The sequence below is a fragment of the Agelaius tricolor genome, unplaced genomic scaffold (assembly GCF_023055355.1).
Source record: "Agelaius tricolor isolate 1412-34295 unplaced genomic scaffold, bAgeTri1.0.p SCAF_5, whole genome shotgun sequence".
NCBI classification, from domain to species: Eukaryota; Metazoa; Chordata; class Aves; order Passeriformes; family Icteridae; genus Agelaius; species Agelaius tricolor.
The window spans coordinates 14634975-14652586 of NW_027269265.1; the positions used below are offsets into that span (position 1 = coordinate 14634975).

Here is a 17612-nt window from a genome sequence, read left to right on the forward strand (position 1 = left end):
CTAGAGTACCCTACAATCAGAAGCGAGGCAAGGGGGACAAAAACTTTAGGAATTGAGTCCTACATATCCTTGAACTATAAAAGAAATAGGAAGGTAAGGAAAATTCTTACAAGGTCAAAGTTTGAGATTGATTTTAGGAAAGTCCAGTCAAGATGTACTTCAAAAGATAGGACTTGCCTGAAACGAAGTCAAGTAAATAGTAAGCAGAAATTATTAAGGAAGGTTGCACAGAAGATAGAAATGATTTTGGCTAAGAGCAGCTGGTGTGGTCACAAAAATTATTTAAAAAACACAGAAGCATGAGACTTTCAAAGGAATGAATGGGGTGCTTAGTTTTTCCAAAAGGTGAAAGAAATAAGTACTTTTCAAGTATTTTGTTTCCATCAGCTGTTATTGCAGAGGACTTTGAGGTATATTTACTCAAAGTCTTTTCAAGTAATAAATATTGATAAAGATCAAAAGAGTTTGGGTATTCACACTAGGTAAGAAATGAAAGAGTAGAGAGATTAAAGAAATAAATTAAAAGCACCAGGCGCTTGGAAGAAGAGCTGAGCTGCTAAGAAAATAGAATTCTGTTTAAAATTGTTTGCTACACTGAAGGCCCTGGGAATCATAAATCACTTTACCTATCCTTTAAGGAGTCACTAGGGAAATTCAGAGAGCAGTAAGCCTTTTTTTCTATACCCAATTAACATCTGTAGGCATCAAAACTTTGTAATTCCAAACAGAAATCACAAAAAAATCTTCATGAAAGGAGTGTCTTTCTTTCCTCTAATTAGCAAGGATTGTCTGAATATGTAAGGGAAATACAGGAGTTATTTGATCTCATGTATTCAGAATCACAAGGTCTGTCTTTACAAAATGGAATACCAATTTTGTGGGTGATTTGCTTAGCTCAGAATAATGCCTTTGCAAGCAATAGCAAAAGGCAAGCTCCTGTTTGAGTCCAATGCTTCTGTTAAGACAGGAGGCAGTGAAATAGATGGCAGGTTGCTTATAGATGAACTTCACCTATATCCATGCAAGAGATGTGCCTGCTGCAGTTAAAGCCATTTGGTCAGATTTGAATTAATTATTTTTATCCTAAAGAAAACTGTAATGTAGCATTAGACACAGCAAAATATGTCAGTTGAAATGCTATAGTGGACAGGCTCTCTTGGGCTAAAAGAATGATGTTCTTTGTTAGTCTCACTACAGAGCAATTTACATTAGCAGACAGCTTGTTTATATTGATAATGCTGTGCAAAAAACAGTGCTGACAATTTCAATTGGTTTTATCAGTCTGAACACACATAGCTGAATTTTTAAATGACTGTTGAACAGAACATTCTCTTCCATTTCTAGATTATACTCATTTCTTAATATTTTGCAGAATTCAGAAATGAACAGAAATGTGACTTGCATGATTCCATAGTTGCAATGGAAAAATGAATTATAATTAGATATTGCTGTAGTGTAGCAACTACACTGCCCTACATTCTGATGGGTAAATTCTGGAATATGTAATGTTGCTAGATTGATAAAGACTGGGGCTACATAAAACATGCATTTTATTTGTATTTTTAAGTGAATTTTTGTTTCTATTTTCTATTAGGATTAGATTTTCTATTAGGATTGGTTCATGCATCTTCATGAACTGAATTTGCTACATTCAAAGGTAAATAATTTTTTAATTTTTAAGTTGTGCTTAAGAGGTCTCTTAGCATGCCCTTTTGCCATTCTTTCAGCAGATCTAAACTCAACTTGCCTCATTGCATCCCTTTAGGAGAATCCTAAGGAAAGGCCCATAATAATCTGTATGCTGTATTGCATTAGCAAAGCTAAACATTTTCCTTTTTTCCTACTGCCACTATCTGCCTTGGTGAGGCTTGCTGGACATCCTGCAGCAAGGTCTGGTGCCCCCTTTAATTCCCCAGAAGCCTTTGGTCAGGATTTTGGGGCCACAGCCACAAAGGCCCCTGCACAGCTCTGGGGGTCAGGATGGCCAAGCTCAGCTGAGGAGAGAACCGGCAGAGAGCAGCTCATGGGGCAAGGAATTCTGAGCTAATGTTTGAAGAAAACAAGACTTTTTTTTTGGGCTCCCAGATGTGTTGAAGCACTTCTTGGACTTTGAGAGCTGGTAAATGCATTTCTGTAGAAACAGCCACAATTCCATGCCATACATTCAATAGAGATCATTTCCCAAGACTACCAATCATGCAGGTTTGTAAATTGCAAGAAATAAGTGGTGTCAGAGTACCACTGGAGGTAATAATCAAATAACTGCGATTCCAGACTTCTAACTACTCTCAAGTGAACTGAGAACAAAATGAAAAATCACACACCGTTATCAATTTGAAGAACTTTATCCAAAACCACAATTTCCATCTGATGTTAACAAAACTTGTCATTTTCACCATAGTAAAGGAATGAACCAGTACTAAGTACACATATAGTGAAAGCAGTCAATAATTGGAAAAGAACATAACAGGAGCTTAAAAGAATACATTTCTCTTAACTAAACTTGCTAATTACAGTAAACTTGGAGAAAGCAGAGGGCATCTTTAAAGTTGTTTTTGTCTTTACAGATAGAGCTCCACAATCCAAGAACAATGATTACAACAGTAAAGGTTTTTCTAGAAACCAACCCATTTATTACAAAAACAATACAGAGAATTCCTGCAAACCTGATAGTGTACAAAACAGGGTAGCAGAGAGTAAGCACAAGAGAATTAAATTGTTCAGGATTATTAAGAAAAAGTAACAGTGCCTACTAAAGGGCTCCTGTAAAGCTGCTTTACATGAACTGAAGAATATAATTTCCATATGACTGTGATTTTGTGTGAAGCACAGATGCTTTCAGAAGTGTCACTATTTAGCTTTTTTTGGGAGAAAAAGTCCCAGATAATTAGGCAGTATTTGAGATAACTGAAAAACAAACGTAATAGGCTACCTCACAAAGCTAACAACCAGATTTATTTACATAAGCTTCACATTTCACTGAGACTTTGTACTCCACTCCTTCTGAACTTCCAAACTTCAGAACTGGAAGAGGACTTAGTTAGAGAAAGAACAAATATTTCTCAGGTTGGATACTCATACTAGGAAAAAATAGTGCAACTGTTTGCTACATTATATACCCTTCCAGCATATCTATCAAAATATTCAGACTTGGTTTTATTACCTTCTCATTTAAAAAAATACAGAATTCTGCTTTCTTTCTTGCTTTTGATTAGGAAATTACAGACATCTTTACATTTAAAATAAAACCCCAGCAGCCCACAGCTAGTCCTGCAAACTGATCCAGTGAAGCAGATGTCAGAAGTACAGAAGAAGTGTTATTAATGCAGTTGACTCCAGGTGGAGGCAAAGGTCCCTCTGGAAGGAGCAGTGTGCAGGCTCAGGAACTTCAATCATCCTTATGAAGGCAGCAGCTGAGATGGGTTTTAGGCCTAGACTTGAAAGAGTTCGATGTTATTTGTTCATTGGTGGGAGTGAACTCCTGAGGAAATGAGATATCACTGTAATGGCTGCAGCTCAGGAAGCTCCCAGAACACCAGGCTGCACAGCTCCCTCATTTCTGGCAGAAGAATGTGCTTTCCTTTGGGTACAATGGCATTTCTAAATGCTCAATCTGGCTGTAGCAGCTTGGCTGTGTGTCTGAGAACTGCAGGTGTGATTAGATTTGAAATAGCTTAGCACATGGTGCCTGTTTTTCTTTACTGAATAGAAAAGAAAAACTTTTTTACTGCTCTTTAATGGCCCTGACCCCACAGTAAATCACATGGAGCTTTTCTGTTCTCCTTAGGGCCCACTCCCACTGCCCTCACTTTACCCCAAGAGCATTACCACTGATTCTGATCTGCTAAAAAAAACAAAGGACTTTGTGTTGGGAAAAGCTCAGTAAGTGCTGGCTGCAGAACAGTGCAGTTTATCTATAAAGTCTGAATTTTTGAAAGGTAACTTTGCATTGTATAGATACTGACAACACAGTTACCAAGCTTCCCGGCCACATCTTGCCCTTCTGCTTAGGGCAAACACTTGTGGTTTGCTAAGGCAGATAATGATTAAGATTTTCTCCCAGCAGAGGCCTTGTGTCACTGTTCTTTGTCCTCACTGTGGAATGTCCTCTCTGATCACTAACTTACTCTCAGAGGTCAGCCAGGGAGCTGGCTAGAAAGGGCTGAAGAACACTGCTGGCTTCCAAATGCTCACATGCTCTGACACCAAGGAATGAAAAGAATACAGCAAAGGCAAGGGGAGAAATAAAATGAAGGCATAGAGACTATGTGATGGTGACAATGAATTAAAAGAGATGGATGTGAGTTCAAGGGTTATATGGGGAGGAATGAGGAATGATAGACTAAAGGATTGGGCAGTGACTTTGGAGACATTCTGTGATTCTCTTGCTTGTTTCTTTTCTCAGCATCTTTAAAGTCTGGATAATAGGAAAACTAAAGATTAAAATGAGACAATGCTACTGTACAGATGATACTTGACTCATTAATGTTCCATGCTTAAGAAAATAGCATTGTTTTTGCTTTTGCAGGAAGACTAATCAGAGCTTTGGGAGGTAAATCCTATATGTATTCTACTAACACAGGGACATTTTAGAGTATTTTTTACAACTGAAAATAGCAGCCTGAGAAGGACAGAATGGGTGGCACAATGCTCCCAAGAATTCCCAAAGAGAGGGAGACTATTTGTGCTCACACAAAAGGGCACTTGCTTGCTACCAACAGCTCAAGTCTGCCTATGTCACTCAGGAAAAACTGCCTTAGAAACATGTCCTTGAGATGACTGTGACATGTTTGTCTTATCAGGGTTTTCTTTTCCAGTTCATGGCTGTGCTGGTGTAATCTCCAAACCAGCAAAAGTAGTTCTGCCCATGTTATTTCAGTGTAAATGCTCTGGGACAGGCCAGAATGAGATAAAATTGTCATTTTGTTCTGCAAAGGCAAATATTTCCCTGGAACTGCTTATGTAGGTAATTGGATACTTTCTTCTTTATTTGAAGAATAAATATCTGAATAAATATCTATATCTGAAGAACCACAAACTAAAATGGGACATGGCTGGCACACAGCTGTTACAAGTTTCCTACATGTCCAGAGAAGAGCATAGTGGTGACTTCATTCTCCCTGTTTTGCATTGAAAAGAAGAGGTAAAAGGCAAAGATGGGTTGTACAACACAAAAAGTTAGTGTCAGATTAAGGGCAGTAGGAGACTTTAAGGCTCAGGATGCCTTGACTGCTTTAGGACATTCTCAGACAAGGGGTAAAGGACTAAATGCATGTTAAACCACCCCTCTTTTGACCTTCTGGTGACTGAACAATGTACCAGGAACAATCCAGCTAACAGAATATTGATCTCTGGCTCTTCTGTGACTAGAACAAATGTGCTTGTTTCCCTGAGGATTAGCAGGCTGTGAGGGGAGGAGGGACGTGCTGTACCTGGAGGTTCAGCTCCCACTGAGCCCTGGCTGTGTGTCCAGGGAGCCAGCAGGGCTCAGGGGGACACAGCAGCAGCTAAAGAACCACTCAGCCCTGCCTGTCAGAGCCCTCATGGCTGCCATTATCACCAGGGACCTCACTGCCCTTTCCTTCCTGCACATTAATCACATGCAATCCAATTCTCCAGAGCTCTGAATGTTCCAAAGGCACAGATGCATTTTGATCTGGGATTCTGATCTTTAGTCCATTTACCTCAAATGGAAATCACGCCTAAAAAGAGCAAATTTCCAGATTCTACTCTGTGATTAGCCACAGGAAACTCAGTCAAATTACCTTGGATAAATGGACAGTGCTACATGAAATTAATAACTCTCAGCAGCCAGCGGAGAAATGTGAAAAGGATATTAACAACTGGAATTGCTTGAGTATAGCAAAATGAAAGCTTTTAATAATAGACAAAATACATAACAACTCAGCGACTAGAGGCTCCTGTTTTCATTTGGTCCCAGACACAAAGGTGTATTTTTTTTTATGTTCAAAGGGGTGTACAGAGCAAGACAACAATGGCTGGATGCTTCTATTCACTCTTGATTTGGGGCTGATTATTACAGTCTGCTTAGCAGCTGAGTGCGATGCTGACTGCCCTCAAGTCCTATTGCAAGTGAGGATTTTGGAGCAGGGATCTCATTACTTCTGAGATATCTATGACCTCATCTGCCCACTGAAAAGGCTAAATGCCTTTTTTGTAGCAGATGAGTCTCCCTGCTATTACTGTTGCATCCATTTCAAAGTCGGTTTTTCAGCTTTGCAAGTGTGCTGACACAGAAATACAGGTTGTTAATGCTGTGGGCAAACACAGACTCCTACTTGAAGATAAAAATATGACAGGAATAGCTCTAGTGGGTTTGCCCACTCAGTTCCTCCTTTCTAATGTGCCATTGCACCCACCTGAATAATTGTTTGGCCTTTAGTCTCTTTGCTGTGGTGGCTGCACAGCTGATGTGTCGAGCAGGTGGCTGCTTTGAGGAAAAAAATCCTTTAGAGGGAGTTTGATTATTTGGTATGTTGCCATAGATCCCTAGATCCATGGCTAAAGGGAATTATTAGGGCACCCCAGTTTGTCTTCCTTGGCTCATTGATAACTTTGCAGGGCAAAGTTGCTCCTTGTGTTTGTATGATGAGGTTGCACAACAGAGCTGGAGGTAAAACACCTCTAGAGACAGAGCATATAGAATGTAGAAAGGTTTGCTTTAACTCCCACAGAATGAACTGCAATCAGAATTTTCTAACTGCTATCTGTGCTAGACATTTCTAATTGAAGCACTGTTGAAGTGGAATCCTTTTCTCAGGCTCATACACAAATTGCTCAGCAAAGCACAGAACCCTGTACTTTTAAAGAAAGGCTTCAGAAAACAGCTCTGGGGAATGTTTCTGGGCTTGGCTTCCTCATCACTCCTCAGTGAGTGATATCAATTATCCAGCTGCCTGGCTCCAAGGAACAGAGAAACCACAGTGCTCCAAGTCACGCTGTGTTGAGAGTTCAAGAGGGAACGTATTTCACAGGACCAAACCTGTGAAACATCCCCCACTCAGCCACTGCTCCATTCCCCTCTGTAGCTTCTCTGAACTTATTGATGAATTCGTCCCCTTTTTCAATGGTTTAATTTAAACCTCCACTAACCCCCCAGAAGAGAGAAGTGGTTGTAGTGGACAAAGCCAGAACACAACATCCAGAAATGCAGTGTGCATATTGTCACTATCAAAGTAGAGCAGAGCTTGAACCAGCTCTGCAATTTAGGGATCTTCAATACACCTGACAATATTCCACACAGACACTCATGTGCAGTATCCTTGTATCTGCATCCTAGAGCTAACTTTTCCTCCCAACAGAGAAGCTACACAGTTAGTGTGCAGTTTAACTATGAAGCAGGAAATGCCTGCACTTGCTGCTTGCACCCAGCTTGCCATGTCACCCTGTCAAGCCAATTACTTACATTAAAGTTTTGTCTGGCCCTTCTTGACAACACAGCCTCTAACAATGAAAATATGTATGATGATGATCTGGATGCAGGAGGTGGAACTCATTGTTTTCCAAGGCTCCTGCTATTACTATCAGTTTCACATGAAGTAGGGCATTTTCTTTGGGAAAAGCCACACAAAAGTGTCACTTGGTTTCACTAGCAGAATAATGGTTTTTTTTGCTGTTCCCACTCTAATCCTTTTCTTCATGGTTGAAGAGTTTAGTCCAGTGCTCTGGGAGAGATGCAAACATTGCTAATTGCACTAAGATTAATATTCTAGGAAATTTAAGCAAAGCACTCCACTGGCAAATTCATTAGGCAGCAGAATAATCCCACTGGGCAAGTACCATTGTGTCAAACTGGTTTTAGTCATGGTGAAATGTTTTGCTCTTTATGCCAAAATGCTTGCAGGATCTGGCCTAACTAGACAGCCTGCAGGAACAATGAAGACAAGTCCATGAGTGATACAATTACAAAGGCAACAGGATATCAGAAAATGGTTGGGGACAGTACATTACACTAAGCAACATTTTCACAGATCCTACATATTTACACACCAGACCTTGTCCTGCTCAATTCTTCATTGGAAACTTCTCTGCAGCTTTCCAACAGCTTCCTTTCTGCTCAGCAAGAATGAGAAAGGATGCAAAAACAAACAAGGTAGATGTTTTTGCAACATTTATGCAGGTGCTCTGCTTTTTGTTGTCCTGTGGCCATGAAGGAATTAATAGCTATTTTAGGAAATGAAAATCATAATTTTTCTATCGTCCTTAAGACTTCAGTTATTTTATTGGTCAGAATTTGCTTTCTTTCCCTCTGATCTTGCAGAACTGGACTTCCTAAACTTTTTCCCAGTATAGGTCTTGTCTGTCCTCAACCATCTTCACAAAATCCTGCCTCCAAACAGGAAAATAACAACACACAGAGAAGCTCATAATTGTTTTTCTCAGCCTCAAAATAACCTAATTTATTTTCTCCCCACTGCTAGCTCTGTTTGCATCTTTCCTAGCTTTAAAGGACAGTTCATAGAGAGGGAAAAAATATACACAGTGACTGCTGAGTGGTTATAAAGACTGATTTGGGGCATGCTGCTTTGATTCAAGTAACTGTCCACCAGCCCTGCAGGAAAATGGGTTTAAAGAGGAAAGTGGGAAATCCAAACTTCTCTATACATTCAGCAGCTCATAGCCCAGCCTCAAGCTCAGTAGCAGGCAAGTGTCAAAAATAGTCTCTGTTCCTGCAGACAAGGCTTTCTGGAATTAGAGTATTAGCTACATGAGACAGAAAACCTAGACAGTACATGCAGACATAGAAGAAGAATTTGTCTGCTGCTCTCAAAGTGCATACATTCTATGAAGTGTTGCTTAATTTTTATGGGGGTGAAGGAAGATTTCCAACAGTGGTGATTTTTTTTTCTTCTCTCAAGATTTCACAATTTCTCAAGCAAGGAAAGCTACAGCTTGTCTTGAAAAGACACAGTTCTTGAAAATGAACTGCCCATGGAAAAAATGCAGTAAAAATGTTGCCTCTCAGTGGAACAAATCCAAAGGATAATCAGAGTCATTACCTAAAGCCAGTTATAAAAAACATCTCATCCAAGGCTCTCACCACAACCCAGAGATGTATTAATACTGAGATACAAACACTTGCACATCTGACACTTAATACTTTTCTTGTGTTGTTTCTACCCCAGGACATACATACCCGACTCTTGAATTCACCCCTGCATAAGCACAGAAGTGACCAAGCTTTCTTTCAATTTTATCTTTCTCATAGACATATTCACTATTAATTAGGCTTTAAAATTTTTCCATCATTCTTTCAGTACATCAATAACCTTATGAAAGCACACAGCTGCTGTAAGAAATCTGGATTGCAGTCCAGTGAGATGAGAAGTGTGGTATTAGGCTATTGTTTCCTGGAAGGAATGCATATACAAACCACTGCAAACCAGTACCTCTAGACAGAAAGGGGAACTTGTGCTGCTACTCTGTTGATCATTTTCTCCTCTGAAATTCAGAGGGTCTGCAGAGCAGCAGTTCAGCAGGTTCAGCATAAATGTATTGATCACCAGCTCCAGTTACTGAAACTGGGAGGCAGGTAACAGACAGCCTGCATCTGCCTGTCATGGCTGTGAGACTGATGATTTTGAGTACAGCCCAGGAGTCTACAGCCATGCTGAAGACCCACACATGATGAACTTGGATTTCATCACAACCGAGCCAATGCCAACCACTTGGTCCATCAAGGAAATTAAGATGTCCAGAAAACACGACCTGGAACAATTCCATATAATGTTATACCACAGTAAAAAATGCACTAAAAAAAAAAAAAAAGCTGACAAACTGCAGAAGAGCTGCTAGAAAAATCTACAGTAAAAAATAAGCACTTTCTATATAAATATCTCTCTGTATTTACTATACCCAAGTTGATCTCTCTTTTATTACATTTCTATACAAAACTGGTATTGGCTCTGTTCTCAAATAAAGCTCTCACCTCCACACAATTTGCATCCAAACTTTCTGCCATCAAGACTTAAGATGATTAACTTGCCTTTCATTTCCATGACTGTGGCAGCACTTAGTCAACAAAGTCTCTAGTTATATGTATTTATATAGATATACATGTATATATACACACATACATACATACATACACATGACAAATACTGTTGAAGATTTCCTTTCTTCCAGTGTTTGTAGTGACAGTCATCCTAGAAGGTGAAGGCATACACCACTCCCACAACCACAATATTTCCAATTGTTGCTATTATTGCAATCCATAACAATATGGCATCATTTGAAGAACGGGATGTTTCTTCTGGCGGATTCTGCATGGAAGAAGCTGCATGGACGTTGGCTGATGAGTTAAACAGGGAGTACTCTGTACTAAAGTCCTCATTGGGTGAGTCCATAAAGGCTCCTCCCATAACAGGAAGCTGTGAAGAAAAACATGGCAGAATCAGACTGAAAGCTAGTATCTGCTTTTGCATTGTCTCAAAGTCATTAACAAAGACTAACCATTAGCTAACTTTTAAAATTACTGAGATTTCATGGACATGGTGGTAACCTGTCAGGAATATCACAGACTATAACATTTCTCCCATTTCTGTTGGAATCACTATTATTGAAGAAAACTTACATATAATACATGCAATTATACAGAAGAGCTCAAATGCAGGCTTCAAGTCAGCCTAAGTAATCATATGCATTTAGAAGATACCCATGTACACAAAGCACCCACATACCAGAATTTGAGTTGATAGCAACAGGATTGTTTTGTGACTACCAGAAAAGGTTATGTCACTGCAAGACATTGCACAAGCACAGAGAGGATCTGATGCAGAGAATTTGTGCTCTTATGCATCACTCAGAAGCAAACTCTTGGCTTATGAAGAGATCATGCAAAAAGTTCTTACTGTAAAAAAGCTGGAATGTACTCAGTGCACTAACTTCACTTGCAAAACACAGCACTGCAACAATCCAGGATTTATAAATCAATACAACAGAAAACTTCAAACTGGATTTTGAAAGGCTCCATCACAATGCAGTAAATGGTAGATTTCTAAAACTTTTCCCACACCAGACTCCTCCTACTGGGAAGGCTCAAGTTTCTTTGGTGCTCTTGGTGGATTTCTCAGCAGTACCAGAAAATGTTCTGAGTAAGAGAACAGTTACTCAATATACTTTGCAAAAGATAAAGGAAGAAGAAACTGTACTCTTCAGGGTTCAAGAACTATTTTACATAGTGGTATAAAATGACATCCTTCTGCAAATGAATGGATTCCTTATTCAGGCAAGAGAAGGATACCTACTGCAGTGCAAAGACCCTTTACAACTAAAAAAGGTTCACACAAAAGCTTTTTGCTTCCATCCTTGTCCCTTGTATGTTTAGGAATGCAAAACTGTAAGAATCTCTCCTGACTCACTGAGTGCCAGCTCCAAGTCTCATGTAAGTGTAGGACAATGTTTCAGAAAAAGCTGCAGAACATCTATTTCACATATCTATAAATGCTCAGGAGGACACACATTTCTGAATATCCTGTAAAAAACCACAAGCAGTGGAGGTATGGAAAAGCCCAAGTTTCTGCAGTAATCTCTAACCAAACTCTGTCAGGACTGTAGCACATAGGTAGACCAAACCCATGTATTTATTGGATAAAAAACCCCAGAGTCATATGTCTAAATTTCTCTGCCAAAATTCCATCATGGCATAGATGATTGGTTTGATCTTGAGCAATGAGTAAAACCTAGACATCAGTGCATCCTACCTACATACCCCTGTGAGTCCAGGGCTTCAAGGAAAGCTGAAAACATCTGTGAATATTGTCCTTAGAAACACCCTCACTGCAACACCAGCCAACCTTTCCTCCCTCACAGTGGTTTCCACGCTGCTGCTGCCATCCTCCAATCTTTAGACACAATCTCCTCTTTTACACCCTATTAGTAAGTGCCTTTGGGGTTTTGGTATTAATTTTCACCTTTCTCTTCTACTTCAGCACTATTGCTGAAGTCACCACAGCCTATGAATAACAGAGGAACAAGCCTTGCCTTCATTCAGCCATATTACAGAAGGCTGCTATACCTTCAGCCCTAAACTGCCCTGTCAAATACTCACTGGGCTGAAAAATCATCTCTTTTAGCACCCTGTCCTTCCTCTCCTGCATCACGTTTTGATTCTCTCAGTAACCTCTCCCTCTGCAATCAAACTACACCCATTCTGGCTGTGTGCAGCTGTGCTATGGAATGGACAGCATGTGAGGATAAACCATCTCTTCTCTCTATACTGGCTGAAATCTACAGACAGCACTAAAGACTTTGATAGTCAGAGAATGAAGTCATTTTTTTTGCTTGCCATGCATAACGTTTTAGAGAGACATAAAAGACAGGCTCTTTTTCAAAGCTGACTGCTGAACAAATTTCATCTGTGCTAGAAAATATCATGTCACATTCAAAATTAAACAGAGAATGATGAAAGACCACAGTGGATATGTCATGCTACCTAATCCACATTAAATAAAATTATCTTTGATATCAGATATGATTAGACAAAAGCAGTTTACAAGAAACCAAGCAGGAAATTGCAAAAGTAAAGTCTGATACGTTCTCCCTGCATCAAAGATTTTTGCTGGCAATTTCAACAGAGTGTGGTTTAAAAGAGAGCAAAAGCTTCCATTTCAAAAGCCCAGCTTGATCTCTTGAATCCAATTCCACCGGCCTTTTTATATGTCATGGGATTTGATAAGGAAAGCATTTCTCAGTTTTATCAAAATTTCTTTTTATGTAGAGATTGCCATAAAAGGCAGCTCTGACTTCAAACAGAAGTGTATTTATGCAGTGATGATGCCATGTAACAGCTACAGAGACTCTAATTAAAGATCTCTGCTCCAAATGACAGGAATACATTTACCATACTGGCAGCAAAATGCTCAACCAGAGGTGCTTGCCTCCTTAACAAATAATTTTAAGGCTATCAGCATTTAGGACAGTCAATTCTGCAAAATCTTTCAACTGAATCATTCCAAGTATAGAGGTACACACACAAGTGCACGTGCCCAGTACAGTGGGAGGTCATAAGGACTGTTCTGGTGATTGATACCTGGGTTTTGGGCTGCACATTCTGTGCTCTCAAGGAGTTACATTAAATGACAAGTTTCCACCCTGTTAGTTCCCCTGCTGCTGTCACAAAGGCAGGAGCATCCGTGTAGCAGCGCAGCGACACAGCACGCTGTAAATTCTGTCAGATCTGAATCTCCTTGTACTGTCTAAGGCTCAAACAAGCTGTCTGCACCATCTGAGGGGAGCACATGGTGAAACAGCTCATCTGAATCTCTGAAAAGCTTGAGGTGACCTGGTGTAAAGCACTGACATTCAGCACCTGGTACAGGCTCTTTCTGTAAGACTGAATTCCAGTTTTTCTGTTTGTAGGTCAGTAGCACTTCACGACAGATCTGGAAATAAACCTTCCTGCCAATTTCCCATTTGCAAAAATCATCTCTTGCTAAATGTGCATTCCCCCTTCTCACTGCTCCAGCAGCCTCACATAAGAGCAGGAGGAACTGCCATATGGTGTCCAAGAGAAAGTCCATCTCCCTTGGGTGGGAGTGGCTCCAACAGTGGCCATAAATAGATGCTTAGGAGAGTAAGAGCACAACAGGACAAACATGTCTGATACTACCCCTTAATAACTCACAGCCTCTCTTTTCAGCTTAGGAAGTTCACAGACCAGACACCATTGCTATGGATTTAATAACTTGCAAAGAATTTTGCTACCATGAACTTGTCCAGACTATATCTGATCTCATCTGAAGCTGAGCATCCTTCTCAATCTGGGCTCTTGGTGCCACTTAACAGTCAGGGTTGCTCAGTGATTAGAATGATGTAAATCATCCTTGGGAGATATGCCATCTCTCCACAGGAGAGAGGGATGATTACTATCAATGGCAATCTATCTTTTTGGTAGATTAAATTCACTGAAATGAATCTCATCCTCAGTCTTTATGTCTTCATTCTCCCATAAGGTACAGTATCTTCCCTCTGCATTCTTATTTGAGATTTTACTTATTTGAGACCTCCAGACCTGACACTAATGGGAGTTGTGAAGTGCTTGTGATTAACAGTAGGCTAAGGACAGAAACCTGCAATGCTCTCTGTGACTGCTCTATTTTTCTGCCTGTGCCTCTGCAAAGCAAATATATGCCAATTTACATCATCCAAAACCTTCACCCATGTCACAGCCATTACAGTGACCCGCAGTCTGTTTAGCCTCAGAGGGTATTTGTAGTTCAGGCAAGGCTGCCACCCTCCCCAAGAGCACAGGATGAGGAGGCCAGGGCAAAGGTTAACTGAGAAACAGGACAGTGAGGGACAGATGGGGAGGGGTAACGCTGTAGCACACTGTTTGGAAATGAAACTCCTTTCCTAGAGACTGTGTTGACATTGTTAAGTAGCATTAATAGTACATTGCTTGCTAAATGGCTTCTGGGACTGGCAAAGAAAGAATTGAAATCATTAAATATCAACAGGCAGAAAACCAAACAGCAAAATGTCAAGTGATAATGAGAACACCCACTGCGCCGAATACCTCCCACTGGCAGGCTCTGGGGTCACGAGGGGAGCAGCCCTTGAACAGTTCTGTGATGCACTTCTAGTTAGCAGAAAAATCCTATTTTATAACCAAAGTGATCCACAGGAATGAGAAACAGCATGTCAGATACCAGTCATTGATACTGTAAGTATGATAGCATTCTTAAGCAGCAGCATATAAAATCCATCCCTTAGCAATAACATTGCTCCATTTCTTTGAGAATCAGGTGTCTGACATTTTATCATAGCCAGCTAGAGAATTTTGACATTTGGCTGCTGCCATCTTGTTGGGAACCCAGGTTAGGCATAGATATTTGAAAGCACAGCTCAATCTTCCAGTGAGAAACTAAGAAACCTCAGCAGCAGCTGTAACAGCTCTGCTGTATCTTTGCCCTGGTCTCCCCAAGCATCGCTCCAGGAATGGGATGCTAACAGGTGAAATGTCACCACAGCTCAGGTGTTGTTTTGTAAAATCCATGTTGCTACTTCAGAGTATCTAACTTTCCAGTGTTTCTTTTTTGTAAAATTTTAGATATCATCTTTTTACAAGATGGTATGATTTGAATACATAAAGTGAAATTATTATTTCTTCTGCCCTGGTAGCATATGATCACTGCAGTGCATATTTGTGTCTGAAAACATTCCACCTGCACTCATAAATTAATCTAACACAGTTGCTACAAAGGCAGTAGCAATGTATGGGTTCACAAATTCACCATAACAATATCTTAATTCTTAAACTCTTTTTAAATAAATGTTTTTACTAAAGAGATACCCCACATGACCAGTATTCTGTCCACAGTAATTCTTTTGTGTCTCACTGAAACATGTATATATAGTCTTCTTAGCTAAAGCACACACTGTAAATGAAGATGTGCTATTGGCTATTATTGATTTACAGGTAATATCTGGAGAACCAAGTTCTTCTGTTCACTGTTTGCCAGAATGTCACCCTGCTGTTTACAATGTAGGTTGGGTGCACAGTGACAATCAGGACTTGTTCTATGTTCACTGCAAGTGGGTCCTTTTGGACACATTAAACCTACACACAAAATTAACCACCGCCTAAGGCAATCCTCTTTAATTTAATTAAATATGTCTAATTCTGAAGAGGAAGAAAATGTTTTATGCACTTAGCTTCAAATTCTCATTTTAATTGATTCAGATTCCTGCTTCACCCTGAAATCACAGTCTTAAGTTGACAAGCTTAGGAAAAACAGCTGCTTATTTTCAAAATATAGTTGTCAGAATGTTCACCCTACCAGTGGCAATGGAAAATTTTCACTCTGACATGGAGGCATCAGGATGTCACCTCTTATTTTAATCTTGTTAAAAACTTTCAACTTTATAAATCTCTGCTTTTCTTCCAATCCGTTCTATTCCTAGGAGCTGTGCATTACTTCCTTCACTGCTTTCTGATCCATGCTAGGCTAGATACAATGTCTTTGTCCTTGTAGCTTATAGCACTATTCAAAGTTGTTCCATACCAGCAGTATCTCAGATGCTAGAGATTTGAACCTTGCTGTTGAATCACACACTCTAAGTGCTGCCTTGATCAAGAGATGTCTGGATGTTTAGGAAGGAACAACCCAAGATGTTCCAAGATGCTGCAGCAGACACTTCAGCTCTGAGTTTGCTTTTGGCTGTAGAAACTGGTTTCCTTTAACTGAGGTATTCCCACAAGGAACTGAGCTCAGCTAAATCAGCTGGCCCTAAGCTACTGCTTTTATGAGCACAGGTCCTGGGCAGGCTGCAGCACCTCTCTGTGGAAAGTTCCCCTGCTGAATCAGCTGCAAAAAGCAGTGTAGACAACTGGTGTGAAGATAAGTGAAATTTTCACTCTCATATTTCTGCATAGGTAGCATCCAATATACCCTAATGATAAACATGCTGTGACTCCACTCCTGCAATTTACATCTGCCTAGTGCCTCATTAAAATAGCTTTTCTTATTTCAAAGATCCCTACTGCTTTTAAACTATTATTCTTGACCAACTGCTGCTGGATTTCATCTTCCAAGTGCATAAGACTGAGAACAAACAAAGGCCTTTTTAATAAAAAAGCTGACAGTAGCTGACAAGTCTCAAAAGGATGCAGAGAAGTTTCTCATACCACCTCTGATCCCAAAAGTTCCTCCTCTCATTACAGCCAAAGCTAGCAACGATGCATCAAGGAAAAGAGCAAGTTTTGTCAGCATTGAACAAAAATTCAAATTTCTGTGAAGAAGCCACAACTCTAAGTCACACATAATTTATATTGTGAGTCTGTATACCTTAAATTGGAGGGAATGGTGAATATAATGAAAGAGTGCAGGTCAGCCAAGCAGACTGTGCTTTAAACTATCTGAATGTCTGTGGAACAATTAAAAAATTGCAGCACTAGCTGACCTTATATGGTCAATGTCCTATTGTGGACACCACAGTGGGGGAAAAGATGTCTGACCCCCATGTACAGCTACAGCTTTAATGCTTCCAGGAGAACATGGACATAAAAGAAAATATATAAACAGAGGGAGCCAAAAAGGCAAGCACTTATCAAAATGGAAAACCTCAGTGGGAGGGTATAAAACTGACCATCAATGTTATCATCAGTAGGAGCTATTAAAATCTGTTTACACTTTCCCAAAATGGAAAAACAGAGGACACTTCACACCATGTGTAGTCACACTGGGAAACTCAGGGAGAACAGGAATTCCTTTAGAGATAAGAGCAGTTTGCAGAGCTGGAACAGTTTAGCACAGAACATCATTTTGGAAGAGCTTCAAACAACAATCCTCTGAGTTTAAACTCTACTAATACATGAAAAGAAAGAGGTACTGATTATCTCACTGCTTCCAAAATTTTTGGCATTGGTGACTTCAAAACCAAACTACAGGATTTAAGTGGACTTAATTGTCTCCTGTTTTGATCCAGGCTGGCAATTTCTTTCTGGTGTCAAGTTCCTCTATTACAAAAACCACCCCGAATTAAGTAAACAAGCAAGCAATCAACCAACCAAAAAATAATCCTGGGGGGAGAAAAGGAAAGTACCTTTGTGTAATGTTTTGATGTCCCAAGGGACAGCTTTTCTCCAAGGA

The 17612-nt window shown here is 40.0% G+C and overlaps 1 protein-coding gene across 2 annotated transcripts in view; it reads right to left on the bottom strand.

Moving 5' to 3' along the window:
- Nucleotides 1-2326: 2326 nt before the first annotated feature.
- CUNH14orf132 (chromosome unknown C14orf132 homolog) overlaps nt 2327-17612 on the bottom strand; it is a 41121-nt gene continuing 25835 nt past the window's right edge. For both annotated transcript variants that reach the window (XM_071426538.1, XM_071426537.1), the window contains exon 2: nt 2327-10391. In XM_071426538.1, the coding sequence (XP_071282639.1) occupies nt 10167-10391 (225 nt within the window). In that variant the 3' untranslated portion in view covers nt 2327-10166. The remainder of the gene's footprint in view (nt 10392-17612) is intronic.